General features: G+C 35.0%; 2 protein-coding genes across 2 annotated transcripts in view; both read left to right on the forward strand.

Moving 5' to 3' along the window:
• The window catches only part of TESPA1 (thymocyte expressed, positive selection associated 1), a 276,752-nt gene that overhangs the window by 66,502 nt on the left and 193,176 nt on the right, over window positions 1-17,074 (forward strand). The window lies entirely within an intron of this gene.
• Window positions 6,599-7,555, forward strand: LOC145544456 (olfactory receptor 9K2-like). The gene has a single exon (XM_081587367.1). The coding sequence runs from the start codon at window positions 6,599-6,601 to the stop codon at window positions 7,553-7,555; it is 957 nt and encodes a 318-aa protein (XP_081443493.1).

The following is a 17,074-nucleotide window of genomic DNA, read 5'->3' on the forward strand; positions in this document are numbered from 1 at the left end:
ATCACCTGAAGGCAACTGATACTCTCCCTTGGAAAGGGAATACTGGAAGTAGCCATTTGGAAGTAGCCATTTTGAGGAGCTTTTTCTACTGTGATGACATCAGCCTACCAAATGTCATTTTGGAAACTTAAACCTATCAGTACTGGAGGACATACCCACCCACACTATGTTCCAGCAGGTCAGTTCCAGCCCAAACTCCACTGAGCTGTGCAGATAGCAAATCAAGGACCTATCACCACCCCCAGGAGGCCAGCACCAGCCTGACTATCCCTTGGCTAAGCAGACAGCTGCATGAGGACCTGACCCTACTCTCCAGTGGGCCAGTAGCAGCACTACCCACCACCCCTGGCTACTCAACCAGTGATGAGGATGGGCTCCCTTACCCTCCAGTGGGTTCAAAGCAAATGTACAAGGCATAGGCACATAGCCAACTCAGCTGGGCTCCAACCCCACCTGCCAGCATGCCTAATATACTAAGTCCTACCGTTACAGAAGGGTACATGCATCCCATATGAAGGCAACACTAGGGCCTATACCTCTGATGACCAAATGAGAGAATGCTTCTGGACCTCATTGGATGTTTCCTACACAAAGTCACTTCTCCAAGATTGAAAACTATAACTGATGTACATAGGGAAATACATAGAGAACTGGGCAAAATAAGGAGACAGAGAAATACATTCCAGATGATGAAACAAGACAAAACCTTGTCAAGAGAGGAGATAATCAATCTACTTGATAGAGAGTTGAAGGTAATGATCTAAAACTGCTCATGGAACTCAGAAAGAGAATGAATGAACGCAATAAGGATTTCAGCAAAGTTAGAAACTATAAATAAAAATCAAACAGAGCTGAAGAATAAAATAACTGAAATAAAATCCACACCAGAAGGAATTAGCAGTAGATTAGATAAGAGGAATGGATCAGTGCTCTGAAAGACAGGTCATTGGTAATTACACATGATGAACATAAAAAAGAAGAAAAGAATTTTTTAAAATTAAAATAATTTAAGAGAATTTTGGGATGACATTAAGTATGCCAACATTCACACTATAGAGATCACAGAAGGAAAAGAGAAATGAACAGAAAACTTATATGAAGAAATAATGGCTGAAAACGTCCCTACCTCAGGAAGGAAACAGACCCCTAGGTCCAGAAAGTATAAAAATTCAAGTTAGATTAACTGATAGATCCACATCAAGACACATTAACATTAAATTATCAACTATTAAAGATAATGAGAGAATCTTAAAAGCAGCAAGACAACAGCAAATAGTTACATTCAAAGAAACTAGTATAAGACTATCAGATGACTTTTTAGTAGAAAATAGGCAGGCCAGAAAGCATGGACATGATGCATTCAAAGTGATGAAAGGAAAAACCTACAACTAAGAATACTCTACCCAGCAATGTAATTATTCAGATTTGAAGAAGAGATGAAGATTTTTCCAGACAAATAAAAGATAAAATGGTTAAGAGTCATTATATTGGCTTTATAAGCAATGGTAAAGGAACTTTAAGCAGAGAAGAAAAGGCCACAACAAAAATGGGAAAATTATGAATGAGAAATCTCACTGGTTAAAAAACATATAAAGTAGTGGATCGACCATTTATAAAGTTGTAAGAAGGTTAAAAGACAAAAGTAGTAAAATATTTTATACTCAAAATATGTGATAAGGGTACCCAAGGCAAAAAGATATAAAATATGGTGTCAAAACCATTAAAAGTAGGACAACGATTTAAAATGTAAGGCTGCTAGAATGCAAAAGAATCCACCTGCCAATGCAGAACACACTGGAGACATCGGTTCAATCCCTGAGCTGGGAAGATCCTCTGGAGTGGGAAATAGCAACCTACTCCAGAATTCTTGTCTGGAAAATTCCATGCACAGAGGAGCCTTGTGAGCTACAGCCTTTGGGTGGCAAAGAGTTGAATATGACTGAGCGCATGTACATGCACATTCAAGCTTAAGAGATCATCAACTTAATCATATGTATAGAAAGAAAGAAAGATAGATAGATAGATAGATAGATAGACAGATAATGCTCAGTTGCTAAATTTTGTCTGACTCTTTGCAACCGCATGGACTGTAGCCTACCAGGCTCCTCTATCCATGGGATTTTCCAGGCAGGAATACTGGAATGAGTTGCCATTTCCTCCTCCAGGGGATCTTCCTGGCTCAAAGATTGAACCCATGTCTCCTGTGTCTCCTGTATTAGCAGGCAGATTCTTTACCTTGAGCCTTCTGGGAAGTCAGACAGATAGATGTTGAGATATATATATATATATGTCATCTTCCTATATATAGTAACCTATATATTCCATCTTCAAGTAGTCTTTATCCCCAGCATGCAAGGACATATAAATATCAACAGTTCAGTCAATGTGGTTACCTCTTAACTAATCAAAAATAAATGTTATCTGATCATCTCAATAGATGCACAAAAACTTTTGCAAGATTAAACATCCATTATTGATAAAAATGCTGAACAATGAGAGTCTAGAGGGACTATATCTCAACATATTAAATATATACAGAAATTTCATCCAAAAACTGCAGAATATACACTCTTTTCAAGTGTACACAGAAAATTCTTCAGGATAAATCACACGCTAGGCCACAAAGCAAGTCTCAGTAAATTTAGGAAGACTGAAATCATAATAAACATCTTTTCTGACCAAAGAGATATGAGACTAGAAATCAAGTATAAGAAAATAGCTGCAGAAAACCTTCAGAAAAAATCATGTGGAGGTGAAATAATTTGCTATAAAATAAACTGTGGGTCATTGCAGAAATCAATGAAGAAATCAAAATAACTGGAGACAATTGAAAATGAAAAACAATAATCCAAATTGTGGGAAGCAGCAAAAGAAGTTCCAGGAGAGAAGATTATACTGGTATAATTCTACCTCTAGAAAGAAGAAAAATCTCAAATAAGCAATCTTATACATAAAAGAACTTGAAAAAAGAATAAATTAAAAGAAAATCAGACTACAAAGTGGGTAGTAAGAAAGAACAATGATCATAGAAGAAATAAATAAAATAGAGACCAAAAAAATGGAAAAGACTAATGAAGCAAATATCTGATATTTAAAAAGATAACAAAATTGATAAGCTTTTAGCTAGACTCATCAGAAAAAAGAGAGAGACCCCAAATCTATAAAATCATAAATAAAAGTGAAGTTACAACCAATACCACAGAAAAACAAATTATAAAACATTACTAAGAAAAACAATATGCCAATAAAATGGACAAGTTAAAAGAAAGCGACAAATTCCTAGAAATGTATAATCTCCTAAGACTGAATCAAGAAGAAATAGAAAATGTGAACAGACTGATTGCCAGTAAATAAATTTAATCAGTAGCCTCCCAACAAACAGAATTCCAACAAACAGACAGCTTCACAGGTGAATACTACGAAACATTTCAAGGAAAGTTAACACCTATCCTTCTCAAACTATTCCAAAAATTGAAGAGGAAGGAACAGCTTTCAAACTCATTCTATGAGGCCAACATCACCCTGATGACAAAACCAGACTTGACACCACAACCAAAGAAAAGGCCAGCATCATGTTTAACGTAGATGCAAAATTCTCAACAAGATCTTAACAAAAAATTTTTGTTAATTTTTTGAACAGTTAATTTTGAAAAATTAATTTGAAACAATTAATTTTGAAAAAAATTTTGAACAATATATTAAAAGTATCATACACCATCTTCAAGCGGGATTTATCCCCAGCACGCAAGTATGGGTCAATACCAACAATTCAGTCAATGTCATCACCTCCTAGCTAATTCAAAATAAAAGCTATATGATCATCTCACTAGATGCACAAAAGCTTTTGACAAGATTTAACATCCATTATGACTAAAATGATCAACAATGAAGGTCTAGAAGGACTATATCTCAACATAATAAAGGTCATATATTACAAGCCCCCAGCCAACCTCATACATAACATTGAAAACCTGAAAATGCTTCCTCTAAAATTAGAAATTAGACAAGGATGATAAAACAAAAGAAAAGAAAAAGAATCTGAATTGGAAAGAAAGCAAGAAAACTGTCAATTTTTACAAAAAATATGATACTATATAGAGAAAATCCTAAAGATGCCACCCAAAATCTATTAGAAATTATGTATGAATCAATAAACTGATGTACTTTCTCATACCGTATACAAAAGTAAACTCAAAATGGATAAAAACGTGTGTAAGCTCTGAAACCACAAAACTCTTAGAGGAAAACATAGGCAGTAAACTCTTTGACACCAGTCTCAGCAATGTTTATATTTTGAGGAGGCAGGATCTGTCTCTTCTGGCAAGGAAAACAGAATCAAAAATAAACAAATGGGACTACATCAACTGAAAAGCTTTTGCAGAGTGAAGGAATCTTTGAACAAAATGAAAAGGCAGCTGATTGCATAGGAGAAAATATTTGCAAACAGTATATCTTACAAGAGGTTAATATTCAAAATATGCAAAAAAATGCATCCAACTCAACTTCAAAAACAAAACTAAACAAACAAAAAAGAAGCAAAAAACAATCTGATTAAAAGCAAGCAGAGGATCTGAATATCCATTTTTCACAAAGATGTATGATTGTCAACAGGCCTTAACTAACCTTAATTAGTATTTTCCTTTTTAAAATATCTAAACTGCTTTCTCTTCCTCTACTGGTTAAACTTTTATTAGTACTGTATTATAATAAAAAGAAGACCCAGTCCCACATCATTTTGCTATCTATACACTTATAAAGCCCAGATAAAATCTAAAATTGTTTTTTTTAATTTAGAAGATTATTTTCTAAAAATAAAATAAAATTATAAACATATTTAGGAAAAATGGCATTCTTATAAAATTAGGCTTGTTAAGTAGCATATTATGACTGTGACTTTAATGTAGTCTTTAGTCACCCTGTAGTTTTGAAAGAATTTTCAAATATAGATCCTGATCTTAAACTGTTTTTACAAAGGATTTTTTAAAAATGTATTGAATACTATCATAACTTCCAATATATTCTCTGTTTTGTATTTAAATATGGGAATACATAGAATTATCAACCATTATCTCATTTTGAATTTGTGATTTAGTGGGCATTTTTCATATCATGAAATACACCTACATTGAGAAGCATAGATAATTACAAACTGAAGTGGGATTTTTTTCTTTTTAAAATCATAAGTATAATTTACTACATAACTTAAAATATGTATCTAAAACTTTTTGCATATGCAAACTTTTAAATCTCTTTTCTATGCTTACCGATATGTATGTTGAGTTAATACCATAAAGTTTTTCTTTGTCAGTAAAGAAAATAAAGTCCAGAAATATTTCCCAAAGGATATACACAACTATCAAAGGAAAAGTTCCTTGTGTTTGGACTATTATTAAACTGTTTGTACCTGAGGTTATTTCAGTCCTCCTGGACAACAGCCCTGGAGTCTACACTTATGTATCCATACTTGACTTCACGATTACTGCTCTCCCAGTGGAATTCATCACAGAGGATAAGTAAAAGCTCAATGCTAAAATACCCTTGAAAAAGGTATCAGAGATTTAAAAATAACTGAGGCCATTAAAAACACCACTTTTGATTCACTAGCTCATGATCATAGACTCTGGGTGGCACAAGGTTGCTATGACAGTTAAATATCCATAGTTATCCAGTTATCCTTACTGTAAGACATATCAGGTATACTAGAATTCAGGAAAGGGACTTTCTTTATGTGTATCACTGAAGTTTACTTTCTCTGTCTGAAGGGTGAGAGCTCTTGAATTGATGCAGCCTTGGTAGAAAGTTGTTCATTGCAGTATAAGGATTGGAATATTCACCAGCTTCTCTCTTTCCTTTTAAAGAGAGGGCCAAGTAATTACGACATTTTTTAAAATTAAATGACTATTAATGGAAGTTCAACATTTGTAATGAAGCAATTAAAATTCATGTATTTGGGGGAATGACTTTGATATGAGAAAAGGAACATATGTTCAGAAGTAGAGAACTTTATCTACTCTTAGTGATTTTTGATTTTACTTAACATACCAATATTGTCTAATTACATTGTTTTCAAAGATGGTTCCAATAACAATGGAAACTAAATATATTGAGGTAAAATAAAAATATTTCAAATATTTTTAATACTGTCATGTAAGGACACAAATACTGACTTGGCTATCATAATGGCTATAAATACTACCATAGAGATTGCATGCAATATGCCTATTTTAGATAAGATCTAATACTCCTAATTTGGATAAGATAATTTTTAACAATAAATATAGTAAGAATAGAAATTCAGAATGTGAGTAATCTTAGACAATAAAATATGCTAATTCCTTGTAGAAATCCTTGCCAATGCATGATTTAAATAAAATAACCAAATAACTTCTTTCATTGCTTAATAGAATAATAATTCCTGAAGTTTAGTAATATCTAAATCCAAATTCTTGCATCTTCTTGACATTAAAATTGTTTTGTATACCTTTTCTCATTAAGAAGTAAATAATGTGTATCTACATTTAAGAGAGTATTGAAGAATTGATGACTCAAACTTACAATTTCATTTCTTTTGCCTTCTGCCTCTCAGCAGTTGTCTGCCATGGGTGACAGGGGAACAAGCAACTACTCAGAAGTGACTGGCTTCATTCTTGTTGGCTTCAGGGTCTGCCCAGAACTTCACATTCTCCTCTTCCTGCTATTTCTGCTTATCTACACCATGATCCTTCTAGGAAATGTTGGCATGATGATCATTATTATGACTGACCCCCGGCTGAACACACCAATGTATTTCTTCCTAGGTAACCTTTCCTTCATCGATCTCTTCTATTCTTCTGTTATTGCACCCAAGGCTATGATCAACTTCTGGTCTGAGAGCAAGTCCATCTCCTATGCAGGCTGTGTTAGCCAGTTCTTTCTCTTTGCCCTCTTCATTGTGACTGAAGGATTTCTCCTGGCAGTCATGGCTTATGACCGCTTCATTGCCATCTGCAATCCACTCCTCTACACTGTCCATATTTCAACACATCTCTGTGTTCAGTTGGTGGCTGGTTCCTATTTTTGTGGCTGCATCAGCTCAGTTCTTCAAACCAGCATGACATTTACTTTATCCTTTTGTGCATCTCGGACCATTGACCATTTTTACTGTGATTACCGTCCACTTCAGAAGATTTCTTGTTCTGATCTCTCTATTCATAAGTTGGTTTCTTTTTTCTTATGCAGCATTATCATTTTGCCTACCATAATTGTCATTATTGTGTCCTATATGTATATCGTGTCCACAGTTCTAAAAATACACTCCACTGAGGGACGAAAGAAAGTCTTCTCCACTTGCAGCTCTCACCTAGGAGTCGTGAGTGTACTGTATGGTGCTGTATTTTTTATGTATCTCACTCCTGATACATTTCCTGAGCTGAGTAAAGTAGCTTCTTTATGTTACACCCTAGTCACTCCTATGTTGAATCCTTTGATTTACTCTCTGAGAAACAAAGATGTCAAAGAAACTCTGAGAAAGAGCCTAGAGAAAAGATACTTTAATTCTGTTTTTACAGTGATGTAACTGAAAGTCCTGGGAATTATAACAACTTGGGGAAGCAACTGACTAAAAAAATGTACCCACTGATCTTAGAAATATTTAATCATAAAGTTTTCATTTATTAGAATTCCATGTACTTACAGCTGAAAAGTACATTTGATGATTTGCCTGTTTTGATTCAAGAATGGAATGACTTTCTCTGTGCTTCATCTTCATTTTGCTTGCCTTAGTAACATGTGTAATGTGGATATAAATATACTTGGTAGAGGTAGCACAATCTAATGTAATAAGCAAACAAAATATCATATTTACAGAAGAAATCTTTGTGTACTCTTAGTGAGAGAATCACTCGGCAGTGCACAGTCTGAAGTAACTCTTAATTTCCCAGAGGCTAAATGAATGTCCCATTTATTTCATTTATTTCATGGTTTCTCTGACTTGAATAATTATATCTCCCCACCATTTGAATATTTACTAAACTGATAAATTATTTTTGGCTATCCTTCCTTTTTATAAGAAAACTGTAATAAAATAAACATGAGTAAATTTAATATTTTTGTTATATGTGCCTTAGTGAGAATTCTTTTATCAATTTAATATTTATTGAATTTTGATGTACTCTTTGCCCTATAAATATTGCTAGGTATAAATAATTTCTCTACTTGAGGTCACAGTAATTGAGGGGAAAATAACTGACTAGAGAGCTAACATGCCATATGTTAAACCTAGTGAATAAAAGCAAATATAGAAATATGTATAGAGTGCAGTCTTTAAAAATGAGTGATCTAAATGATCAAGGAAAATTTCAAAACTTCCTGAAATTTAGTTCTTCATTTTAATGCACAAGAGAGGGAGTGAGAGAAACTTAAAAGGAAATTCATGGAACTCATACAGACCTATATAACAAGACGAGGAAGATTTCTTTTATTCTGCAGGCAGCAGGGAAGCACTGGATTTTTAAAATGATATATTGTGTTTAAATTGGTATTTTAGAAAAATTGCATTTTAACTTTGAGTAGGTAAATATTCATGGAAGAAGATAATCACAGAAAGCCTCTGATTATCTAAGTGAGAGGTTATGATTGTTTTAATGATAGCAGTCTTACATGAGACAGTGAAGAGAGAGAATATCTTTAAAACCATGGATAAACTAAGCTGAATATTGGGATGGTTAATAAAATGAGATCTGGGTGGAAGTGAATAATTATTTCAATGTTTAAGAATCTCTCACTGGGAAAATGCTGCCTCATAAAATAAGGCAGAAATACAATTAATAATATTTAAACATTAAGAGCTAAGAAAATAATCTCAGAACTCAGACTGAGCTTTCAAATTCTGCGTTTGCCTATGTGTTCCAAGGTCAACTGTCTTGACTTTGCAATAACTCTTGTTTCTCAGCTTAATATAAGATTACTAATGTCTAATGGGCAAAGACCCTGTGCCTAGGATTTAGGTGAGAAGGAACTGAAAAGAATTAAGAATTTCTTTCGTTGAAGGTTTGTTCCATCATAGGACTCTGAATGTTGCATGAAAGATTTTTTATTTTACACACGAAAGAATGCTATTTAATATATGCCTTAGTAACTTAAAGGCTACATTTCTTTAAACATTCTTGCTTCTTTAAAATCATCTTGTGATATCCCATTACATTTATAATTATAGCTGATTGCAGTGTCATAGGAGAAGGCAATGGCACCCCACTCCAGTACTGTTGCCTGGAAAATCCCATGGGTGGAGGAGCCTGGTAGGCTGCAGCCCATGGGGTCGTGAAGAGTCGGACACAACTGAGCGACTTCAATTTCACTTTTCACTTTCATGCATTGGAAAAGGAAATGACAACCCACTCCAGTGTTCTTGCCTGGAAAATCCCAGGGACAGCAGAGCCTGGTGGGCTGCTGTCTATGGGGTCGCACAGAGTCGGACACGACTGAAGCGAGTTAGCAACAGCAGCAGCAGCAGTGTCATAACTAGTAAGATTTTCTTAATTTAAATAATAATGCTGATAGTATTGAATCTTCACTCATCTGCTGCTACACTAACAGCAATTATATTCAAAAGTTTCAGCCTACTTTTAATATTCAGATTTTATATGTTATCTAAATAAATTGTGAATTAATAATAATAAAGGGTATTATTTAGTGTCATAAATAATAAATATATAATTATTACAAACAAGTAATAATAAATTTTCAAATTTTGTGCATAACTTTCCATTTTACAGGTGAAAATTAAAACTTCTTTTAAAAACAAAGTATTTCTGAGTCTGCTTTACAATGCAAATACTTGGGTCTAAAAAAAGATCTAATCATTATTTTTTAAAGCATTTTATTGAGAAATAATTGGTGTGAAATAAACATTATGCATTCAAACTGCACAATTCCATGAGTTTTGGCATCGATGAAAATACCACCACATTATAATAGAGAATATTACCATCTTTTTCAAAAGATGATTATGCCTTCCTCAGTCCACTCTTCCCTCTAAACCCATCTCCAGATAGCCAGTGATCTGAATGATATATACTAGAATCATACAGCATGTGGTCTTTTTTCTCAGGCTTCTTCACCAAGTAGAATGATTTTGAGATTTATTTATTTTTTCATGTATAAGTAACTTATTCTTTCTATTGCTGGGTAGTATTCCATTTTCCGTTGTACACGTATATGAAAATTTGTTTATACACTCTTAAGTAAATGGGCAGTTGATGTGAGTTCAGTTTTTAGATATTATGAATAAAGCTGGCATAGGTTTTAATATATATTTGCCTAGATTTTTTTCTTTATCCTTGAAAAATTTTGAGGCTTAAGATCCTGAGATCTTATAATAAATATATGTTCAACTTGAAGAGCCTACCAGGGAAATATCTGGAAATAAGGAAACAGCAAACCAAAAAAATTTATGCAGCAAAACCTAAATTTCAGGAAGAATAGCAAGAATCTATGACGTTTGAGCCAGGACCCTCACCCTCCCTGCCCTCTCTCATCATAGCAGAGGTGAAGGTGCACTCAGGCAAGTGCAGGCAGGAACAGAGAGATCCCTCTGCTCCTGGATCCCAGTCAAAGGTTACCATGTCCTCTTGATTGTAGTTGCTGCAAACATGTCCCCTTCCGCATTGAGGAAGATCTATTCAAAGCAAGAGTAGCTAAAATGTCTGGTTATATCTACCCAGCCCCATTCATAGGGCAAAATCTCTACCCAGAGCATGCCAGGCCAGGAGGACTAGGCTCCAACTGTAGCAGCTCCAGTTCTCTCAAAGGACAAACTTCTATGGTCAGAATACTATAGGCTACTGACCTCTCAGAAACCTGCTCCTCAAGCAAGAGTATAATTCTGAGCAAACTGGGCCACTGTTCCTGCTCCTGTTCCAGAACAGAGGAACAGAGATTTAACCTAGAATGAAAGGTGTACCATGATAACAGAGGGCTCCACAGCTCTCTTCAAGTGAACTGGCTCTATGTGGAAAAAATGTGTGGGAAATTTCAACTAAAGTGAACTCCAAAGCTTAATAAATACACGATGACAAGCAATTAAAAGGAGACTGATGGTTCTATGAGAGCAAAACCTATTTGTAGACCAACTAGAAGGTTATTAAAAATAACGAGGAAGGAAACAGTAAGAAAGGCACTTCAGGGTTTGGAACAAACTTCAAATACTGTCCTTTGCAGTCATGGCGCTGCCACAGCCAGTCAGGCAAGCTCCCTGCCCCGCCCCCCACTCCTACACTATAGTTTCAGAGACCTACCACAAATGGTTATAACACACAGTCCATGCAAGTGACACCCCTTGTCTCTTTTGGCCTGGGGGGATGGCACTTCTAGACCCCACACGTCATCTCCTACACAAGGCAATGCTGTTAAGACTAGAGGAGATAGATGCTTCACTGATACATAGAAACAAACACAGAGAGTCAAGCAAAGCAAGGAAATAGAAGAATATGTTCCAAATTAAACAACAAGGTGAAACCTCAGAAACAAGACCTTAATGAACAGAAAGAAGTAATCTATCTGATAAAGATTTCAAAGTAACAGTCATAGAGATACAAACAGAATTCAGGTAAAGTTAGGATGAATACAGTGAGAACTTCGGCAAAGAGACAAAAACTTTGAGTACCAAATTGCAGTCACAGAACTGAAGAGTACAGAAGCTTAACTGGGAAACACACTGGAGTGATTCAGTGACACCCTGGATAAGAAGAAAATCAGATCAGTGACTTGTGTAGATGAAAATTCAAATAACAGTCAAGTTAAGAAAAAAGGGAGTCTTATTTGAGCCAAACTAAGGATTATAATCTGAGAAATAGATTCTTAGAAATCTCTGACAACTGTTCCACTTGTTAGAAGTTGAAAGCACAGTCATGTACATTTTCAAGACAAAGGATGTACAACAAATGAAATACTGATATTTGCATAAAGTTCACCAAAGCTGCATAGTCCAGGTAAGAATGTGCAAGGCAAACAGCAAGTCAGTATAATCCCTACAGTGTTGGGAAGGAACACTGTTCTTTTAAGGGTTTAGATTACTGGCATCAGAAGAGTGATATTTATGGTGAAGCAGGCATTCCCATCTTTGAGGAACTCTGGTTAGTGTGCAATACATATGCACACCACATATTAGCGAGGGAGAGAGGAGGCCAAATAGACACAGAGAATTTTATGTTTAATTTTCCTCGTCCTGCCTTTAAATATAAATTTTATTTCATCACCTGGAATGCAAGGGCAGAAAAATATCATCCAAAGGAGCAGCAAAAGACCCCCCAAAAAAATCATTAAACAAAAAGAATTTTGAAAAGTGAAGATACCTATTTTCAGGGTAGCAATAAGATGCACACATAGAGAACAGACTTGTGGAAACAGTGGTGGAAGGAGAGGGTGGGATGAGTTGAGAGAGTAGCATAGAAGCATATACGTTACCATATGTAAAATTAGATACCCAGTGGAAATTTGCTGTATGATGCAGGGAGCTCAAATCTGGTGCTCTATGACAGCCTAGAAGGGTGGGTTGGGATGGAAGGCGGGAAGTGGGAGGTGGGAGGGAGGCACAAGAGGGAGGGGACATACATATACCTATGGCTGATTCATGTTGCTATATGGCAGAAACCAACACAATATTATAAAGCAATTATCCTCCAATTAAAACTAACTTTAAATTTAAAAATTACATAATCAATAAAAAGGAAATAATGATTTTTTTAAAAAGTGAAGATAATTTTAGGGACTTACGGAAGAACAGCAAGCAGGATAACATACACATACTAGAGGTCCCAGACGGAAAAGCATGAGAGAAAGGGAAATAAAACTCTTTATAGATATATGGCTGAAAATTTCCTGAATCAGGAAAAGGAAACAGACATCCAGGTGCTGTAAGTACAGAATTCCAAGAAAGTTAAATGCAAAGAAAGTTACACCAAACACATTATAATTAAAAAGTCAAAAACTAAACATAAAGATAGGATCTTAAAAGTAGCAAGAAACAAGCAACTTGTTACACACAAGGGTGCCCTCATAAGATTACCAAGATTTTTTTCAGAGAAACTTTGCAGGACAGAAGGGAATGATATATTCAGAGGCTTGAAAGAAAGAATTCCAAGCAAGAATAGTCTACCTGGCAAGGTTATTTTATAGAATTGAAGCAGAGATTGAGAGATCTATAGACCAGCAAAAGTTAAAGATGTTCATCACCACTAAACTGAACCTACAAAAACTGTTAAAGTGACTCTTTCAGCTTGATTTCCAAAACATACAAACAGCTCATACAACTCAATAACAATAGCAGGAAAAAAAAAAAAAAACCCAATCAAAAAAATGGGCAGATGACCTAAATAGACATTTCTCCAAAGAAGACACAGTTGGCCAATAGCAATTAACAAACAATAGAAAAGACCAATGAAACAAAGTTCTGTTTCTTTGAGAAGATAAAGAAAATTGATCAACTTTTAGTCAGAACTGTCAGAAAAAAAGAGAGAGAACCCAAGTATATATAATCAGAAATAGAAGTTACAAACACCACCACTGAAATACAAATAATTATAAAACATTACTAAGAAAAAGTAAAGGCTAATAAAATGCAAAAAGTAAAAGTAAAGGAGAAATTACTAAAAATGTATAATCCCCCAAGACTGAATCAAGAAGAAATAGAAAATATGAACAGATTGATTACCAGTAATGAAATTGAATCAGTAATAATAACTACCCAACAAACAGCCAGACCAGACAGCTTCACAAGAATACTGCCAAACATTTAAAGAAGACTTAACACCTATCCTTCTCAAACTGTTAAAAAAATTGAAGAGGAAGGAACAACTTCTAAAGTCATTCTATGAGGCCAACACCCTGATGACAAAACCAGACATAACACAAAAAAAAGAAAAGTAGAAGCCAACATCACTGTTAAGTATAGATGCAAAAATCTTCAACAACTTATTAGCAAAAAAAAAAAAAAAATCAACAATACGTGAATAGGATCATATACCATCTTCAAGTGAGATTTATCCCTGGGATGAAGGGATGGGTCAAAATCAACAATTCAGTCCATGTGTTCACCTCATTAACTGCTGCTGCTGCTGCTGCTAAGTCGCTTCAGTCGTGTCCAACTCTGTGCGACCCCATAGACGGAAGCCCACCAGACTCCCCCGTCCCTGGGATTCTCCAGGCAAGAACACTGAAGTGGGTTGCCATTTCCTTCTCCAATGCAGGAAAGTGAAAAGTGAAAGTGAAGTCGCTCAGTCGTGTCCAACTCTTCGCGACCCCATGGGCTGCAGCCTACCAGGCTCCTCCATCCATGGGATTTTCCAGGCAAGAGTACAGGAGTGGGGTGCCATTGCCTTCTCCGCACCTTGTTAACTAATTGAAAATAAAAGTTATATGATCATCTCAGTTGATCCACAAGAAGCTTTGAACAGGATTCAACATCCATTTATGATTTAGATGATCAACAATGAGTGAAAAGCTGAAAACATTTCCTCTAAATTAGGAATAAAATAAGGATGATCAGACAAGAAAAAGAATTCAAATTGGAAAGAATAAAATAAAACTATCAGTATTTTTAAATGTTATGATACTATTTATAGAAAATCCTAGAAGATGCCACCAAAAATACTATTAGAACTAATAAGTGAATTCACTAAAGTTACAGAATAAAAATTAACATACATAAATGTATAGTGCTTCTGTACACTAACAACAAACTATCAGGAAGAGAAACTAAGAAAAATTCAATTTATAATTGGTTCAAAAAGAACTAAGTACCTAAGTTTTAATCTAACTAATGAGATAAAAGATCTGGACTTGGAAAACTGTAAGTCACTGATGAAAGAAATTGAAGATAACAAAACAAACACATATCTGTCATGCTCCTGAATTGTAAGAATTAATATTGTAGAAATGGCCATACTACCCAAGGCAGTCTACAGATTTAGTGTGATCCCTATCAAATTACCAATGACATATTTAAACAAAATGACAGCAAGTAATTCTAAAATTTGTATGGGAACGAAAGCTCCCAGATAGCTGAACCAATCTTGAGAAAGAAGGACAAAACTGGAAATATCATGATCCTTTACTTCATACTATACTACAAAGCAAAGTAATCAAAATAATATGTTACTGGCACAAAAACAAACATATAGATCAATGGAACAGAATAGGAAGCCCAGAAGTAAACCCAGGTTTACGCATCAATTAATCTACAATAACGGAGGAAAAAAATACACAATAGAGAGAAGACAAATTCTTTAATAAATGGTGTTGATAAATCTGGATAGCCATATGCAAAAGAATCATACAAAAGGGTTTACTTTCTCATACCATATACAAAAATAAACTTAAGATGAATTCAAAACTCAAATGTAAGATCTGAAATCATAAAACTCTTAGAAGAAAGCATAGACAATACCATCTTGATATCACTCTTAGCAGTATTTTTTGGATCAATCTCCTCTAACAAGGGTAACAAAAGTAAAAATAAATCAAATTTTTTGTTAACTCATTTGTTGTGTTAATCAGCTCTTGAATTTTTCCAACATCCATATCTTGAAACACCTTACTTACTTCACCAGCTTTTTTGCCCTGTCTTCAATGCCTTTCATGATTTTCTTGATTGGCCCTGTTGTAAATCATGTGAAGTCATACAATATCTGGACACAGTCTCTCCAGCAGGAATTTACTGTTTCAGGCTTGATGCTTTCACAGCTTTTTCTATAACAATGATGGCATCTTCAATGGTATAATCCTTTCAGACTTTCGTGATGTTCTCTCTCTATCAAGATTCTTTTCCATATCATTGACAATATTTTCCAGAGTATTGTGTGTAATGAGCCTTAAAGATCCATATGCCCCCTGATGTAGGGGCTGAATTAGAGATGTTGTGTTCAGGGGGAAAGTAGCACCTTTGGTTTTTAACTCATGGGGATCTGGGTGGCCAGGGACACTATTCAATATCAAAAATAAATAAATAAATTTAAGACATGCCCCTCCAGCAAGGTACTTCCTAATTTAGGGATAAAGCCTTACTGGAACCAATCCAGAAAAGAAAAGGGTACTTGTCTAGTCCTTCTTGCTATACAACCAAAAGATTGGCAGCTGCCATTTATTGTTTCCCTTTAAATCTTAGAGGTTAGTAGTTTTATAGGTAAGGAGAGTTTTGAACATAAACCTGAACACATTTGCACAAAACAATAGAGTGAGCCTATCCATTCCTGCCTTAAATCCTGGTGCTTACTTTCCTTCCTCACTAATAAATATCCTTTGTGACAGTTTTTTCCCCAGAAAATGGCATGTTTATCTGCATTAAAACCTGGTTCAGACAGATATCCTCTCTCCTCAATGATTTTCTTAATGGCATTTGGGAACTTATCTGCCGCCTCTTGATCAGCAGAAGATGCTTCCTGTGTTATCTTGACGCTTTTTAAGCCAAAACTCTTTCTAAAATTATGAAACCATCCTTTTCTGTCATCAGATTTTCCAGTTTTAGATCCTTCGCCTTCCTTTTGCTTTACATTGTCATGTAATGACTTTACTTTCTCTCAAATTGTATTAGAATCTATAGCTATGTCTTTCTTATAGCAATCCTGCACACAATAAAAGCTGCATTTTTAATACAAGATAAAAGTATTTCACAAAAGTTCAAAGTTTTCGTGCCTACTGGAATAGCTACAGCAAGCTACATCTTGTCGAATTTCTTTTTTTTTAAATTAATAGTCCTTACAGGGGATTCATTCATCTTAAAATGATGGGCAACCATAGCTACAGACCTCAATCAGTTGAATGTACCAAGCAGTTCAACTTTTCCTTCCAAGGTCATGACTATTCTCTGCTTCTTAGGAGAACTTCCAGCATCACTTCCAGCATTTTGTAGGAATCCTATAGTGTTTATTTAAGGTATTGCACTAACCAGGATGAAAAATACACAAGAAGTGGGAGAGATCACTTTTTATTGTGGTATCCAGTTTATTCGAGAGACTAGCAGCTCACATGGAGTGTCATGTGGAGCCTTATGTATATACTCATAGGACTCGAGCTCACTACAACAGCAACAGGGAGGTAGCTA

The sequence above is a fragment of the Giraffa tippelskirchi genome, chromosome 4 (genome assembly GCF_054371585.1).
Source record: "Giraffa tippelskirchi isolate mGirTip1 chromosome 4, T2T-mGirTip1v1.2.pri, whole genome shotgun sequence".
In the NCBI taxonomy this organism is placed as follows: domain Eukaryota; kingdom Metazoa; phylum Chordata; class Mammalia; order Artiodactyla; family Giraffidae; genus Giraffa; species Giraffa tippelskirchi.